The sequence below is a fragment of the Chaetura pelagica genome, unplaced genomic scaffold (genome assembly GCF_000747805.2).
Source record: "Chaetura pelagica isolate M959 unplaced genomic scaffold, ChaPel_1.0 scaffold3, whole genome shotgun sequence".
In the NCBI taxonomy this organism is placed as follows: Eukaryota; Metazoa; Chordata; class Aves; order Apodiformes; family Apodidae; genus Chaetura; species Chaetura pelagica.
The window spans coordinates 15,973,452-15,977,728 of NW_009952974.1; the positions used below are offsets into that span (position 1 = coordinate 15,973,452).

The 4,277-nt window shown below is 35.9% G+C and overlaps 1 protein-coding gene across 1 annotated transcript in view; it reads right to left on the reverse strand.

The window, feature by feature from the left end:
• PDE1A (phosphodiesterase 1A, calmodulin-dependent) overlaps positions 1–4,277 on the reverse strand; it is a 147,543-nt gene that overhangs the window by 29,406 nt on the left and 113,860 nt on the right. Inside the window, exons 9-10 of the mRNA XM_009996193.1 lie at positions 1,261–1,362; positions 1,021–1,141 (exon numbers count right to left, since the gene is read on the reverse strand). Of these exons, the coding sequence (XP_009994495.1) occupies positions 1,021–1,141; positions 1,261–1,362 (223 nt within the window). The remainder of the gene's footprint in view (positions 1–1,020; positions 1,142–1,260; positions 1,363–4,277) is intronic.

Here is a 4,277-nt window from a genome sequence, read left to right on the forward strand (position 1 = left end):
AAAAAACTTCTTTACTGTGAGAGTGACAGAGCACTGGAACAGGCTGCCCAGAGAGGTGGTGGAGTCTCCTTCGCTGGAGACACTCAAAACCCACCTGGATGTGTTCCTGTGTGATGTGCTCTAGGTGATCCTGCTCTGGCAGAGGGGTTGGACTAGGTCATCTTTCGAGGTCCCTTCCAACCCTTAAGATTCTGTGATTAGCTGATCCTATGCCCTCAACAACCAGTGTGGTACTGTTAAATGCTGATGTTGCATCCAATTGACTGGACATGTTGCCTCACTGTCCCATGGGCTCTGTCTAATCTGTCCCTCTGTGTCTAAAATGCTTTTACAGTTGGTCATTTCTGACCTTTTCAAATAATATAATTCTGAGGTAATCTTCTCCTCCTTTTTCCTCTCAAGTTCTAAATCCTCATCATTTCCATTTACAGAAGTAGACACAAACTCATGACTGGACTCAGTATTTCCATAAAACAGTCCATTCATTATTAGAATAAGGCACAAGCTGTCCAGTCTATCTCCCCAGTGCAACACCTAGAGTCAAGAATATTCTAATGCTCCGTACTGTGAATTTGTATAGAGAACCTCTAGGAACTAAGCAAGAACCTTCTAGGGCCAATGGCCCAACAAACTCAGGGTTTAACACACTGACATTTTTGTTCTCCGAACCATTTTTCCACTCTGCTGATGCTTCTTTATAACTCTAAGCATATATAAATCTCTGTCTGAAGAATGAAAGCAGCTTGACAAGTTCTATTATTATTGAAAGAAAAATGCTACAACACTCAGAATCCTGGTATCAGCTGAAATAGATACAGAGCTATAATAATTTCATCTTACTCATGCACATAAAAGTTGAATTAATGCCAGTGGTATGTATGAAGAGTAAAGAATATATACTACTGACTATGTTTGTCAATCACAACGAACAGCATCCTTGCTGGCAGACTTATGAAAATATTCAATTGTGTAACCATTGCTTCTTGAACTAGATTTATTAAAATATTTAAAAGATGGCACCTGTCGAAAAAATTCTTCCATCAGGGCCATGGTCCACCGGTAGTGCAGTTCCCAGGTTTTTGCTGGATGGCTTATGTCTGCTGCATGTAGAATCAAAGACATGGCTTTGGCTTTGTCTACCCTGTCAATTCAAGGACATGTTCCAATTATCTCAAAACAAAAGCAACTATTTACAATATTTTCTTCTACATGAGTTTATTGAAAGGCTATAGATAATGAACAGAATGGTAAATAACCTACCCCTCTGTCTGCTGTAGAATGTGTCTCATTGTTTTAATTTGTTGAAAATGACCCGACATATCTGTAGACAAGACCATCTCAATGACCAAGCTACGCAACTCCCTAAGAATAATTAAAAGCAAAATGACTGATTACAATTCATTTTTTTAATGTATGGTACATTTGTTTAAGTGGTAGTCGTTAATTTATAACTTTCTAAACAACATCATGGGATTTATTACGTTTTCAAAAGCATTTGAAGAAATTATTAACAACTTGAATGCTGTATCCTAAAGGGATTCTGTAAAAGGACATACTTCAGAAAATGCACTCTGCAATCACTGTTTCAGAGTTAAATTGTTTTGTAATTCCTCTCTTTTAGTGTACAAACTAAAATTACATGCAGCTTTGTCACTCATTATAAGTCTTTCCTTATCTTTCCAGCAGTAGAGCTTTCAAAAGACCAGCCAGACTGTGGTTCTACCACCATACAAGAGGATATATTTGGTCTCTAATTACCACTACCATATTAGAGCAGTGCAGGCATACCACTAAACCTAGGAAGAAGGTTATGGAAACACTCAGAAGAGCAAGAGGTATTATATCTGAAACTGTATCAACATTATACCAATATATGAAAATTATTATAAACTACACTTAATCTCAAAAATACCTTAAAAAATACCTTAATGCCTATTTCATGAATCATAACAAGTTCAGGATTTATAATTTATCTGTATCTTGGTATTAGGGTCAGAGATGTTAGCTTGTCCAACAGCTTTCTGTTAAATGAACATGAAAATAGTAAAACATGAATCATCTCAGAAAGCATAAATTCTCACTGTATATAAAAGTATATTAATTTTGTCAACAATAATTACTGGTTTAGACAATACTATCTCCTTGATGTAGAAGTATTGGACAGGGACCATGTAGGAGTCTACTCTGTCTTTATTTACATGCTTTTTAAATGGCCTAGGAGGATCTTCATGCAAGTGTAGCTCATATGTATATTGGGGACAACTCATCACATTAAATCTTTCATTATGTACCATATATCTTCATGCACACACTCTCAGTCTTAAGGATGTCTAAGTATCAATTACAACAGTAGAATCTTACCATAGTCATTCTCACTGATCTTTCATATTGTATTAATATCTTTGATTTACTTAACAATGCAGTTTTTTCAAAGGACTACATTGTAAAGAGGTAAACTTAAGTTTTCTTTAGCGTTGTTAGAATAGTTAATAAAAAAAATTATCAAGACTGCTTCTGAGCCAAAATAATTGCAAATTTAAGCTGACACTCCTCATTGATTTTGGTGTATTTATTTCTGATTATCTTTGATGTAATTAGATAAAGACTCAGTGCTCTCAGTTCTACTCAATAATATGCAGCCATAGCAATTAGAAAACACCTTAACTTATTTGACCTTATCATAACATATTCATGAATTTGCATCCCAGCTGTTCCTCCACCACATTGCTTTGAAACTACTCTTCAAACACAGCCAAACCTATTGGAAAAAAAGCCAAAACAAAACCAACAAAAAACAGCTCTATTAGTGCTACAAACTCTCAGTCTACTGCCACCACACAGAACATTATTTGTCTTGGACTTAAACCATTCCTAAATTGTTTCCCAGAAAAAAGCCACAACAACATTTTCACATTGAAGGAGATCTCAGCCAGTCTCATAGGTAACTCCTGGACAGAAATGTTTGCCTGCTTCATTAAGCAGTCCACAGCTACAGGCACCAGGATAATCCAGTTAACATTGCTCATGCTACCACCATGCTACCTATGGCAAAAGGACACATAGTTGTTGTCATCTTTAGTTCTATGATGGGAAGTGGTAACACTATTTGTGTACAGCACACAGAGTTTTGGTGGGCCCTACAATTGGAAGATGACTGGTTTTGAGTATACAATTCCTTTTTTCTTAAGTAAATTGTCATGTCCTGTGCTATCATCTTGTCTTAACCCTTCTATGCCCGTATGTCCTGTGGATAGGATACTGTCAAAAAGTAGATCCAAGATTGTGTGAAAAAATTACATGAATAATGCTATAGTAAACATAACACAAGGAGTGGCACATAAATTTCTCAGAAGAGTAGTTCAAAAACAAACATAAACCAGCTTTACCAGGATTTATCTATGACAAAGACATACGTCAGATAGAAACTAATTAAAAGAATTCTGGAACAGGCAAAAGTGAGCAAAAGCAAGCTGGGAACTGACAACAAAATGTTCATTTTGCAAGTTACAGCAATCTTGCTTTCCTAAGACAGAAGACTCCCAAGAGAATTTGTGAAAGAAAAGCTGTTAATTATGCATTGTATACAATTGTATACAATTTGTTAGTCTTTTTTATATAATCAGGCAATATATTGTTGTACACCTTATGGCTGCAATGGTTTGAGACATTAATTCTTTCTGACCACCTATTACTGTTGACGTAACACATGGGGTGCTAGAACACCAGAAGTCTGGTAAATCAAAGAAGGAGGAAGGATAAGATGGGATCCCTCTTCAGTTACTTAGGGGCATTAAGTGGAAGAAACAAGACAATATGGAAGACTGGAATATATTTTCAGAGTTGAGAAAAGAGTGAGACTTTACTATGAATGTCACATGGATTTCCAGCAAAGGACATCCTAATCAGGATGCTCCAGTGTTTCCCTGCTTAGACCCAAACCCAAAAATGAAATTTTAAGCTTCATTGAATCTGACAGTTTATTAGTTCATTTATCTTCTTAGCATTAACATGTAGAAAAGAAAAAGTAATACTATATAGTCATTCTCAGTCATTTTGCTTCCTCTTCTGAAATAATTAGCAGAACCACAGTTTAAATAGGCAAGGGTATTAAACTTTAAAAAGGTGAAATCACTGGAACTCGAAAAACCAGATCTGACAGTAGTCAAGAAATGTATCAGTGCCAGGAAGTACGTTATAAAATTCAACAAATCATAACTTCAAATTACTGCCAAGTTGATTCAGTGCTAACTTCAAAGCTGTTAGTCTAACAGCAGGAA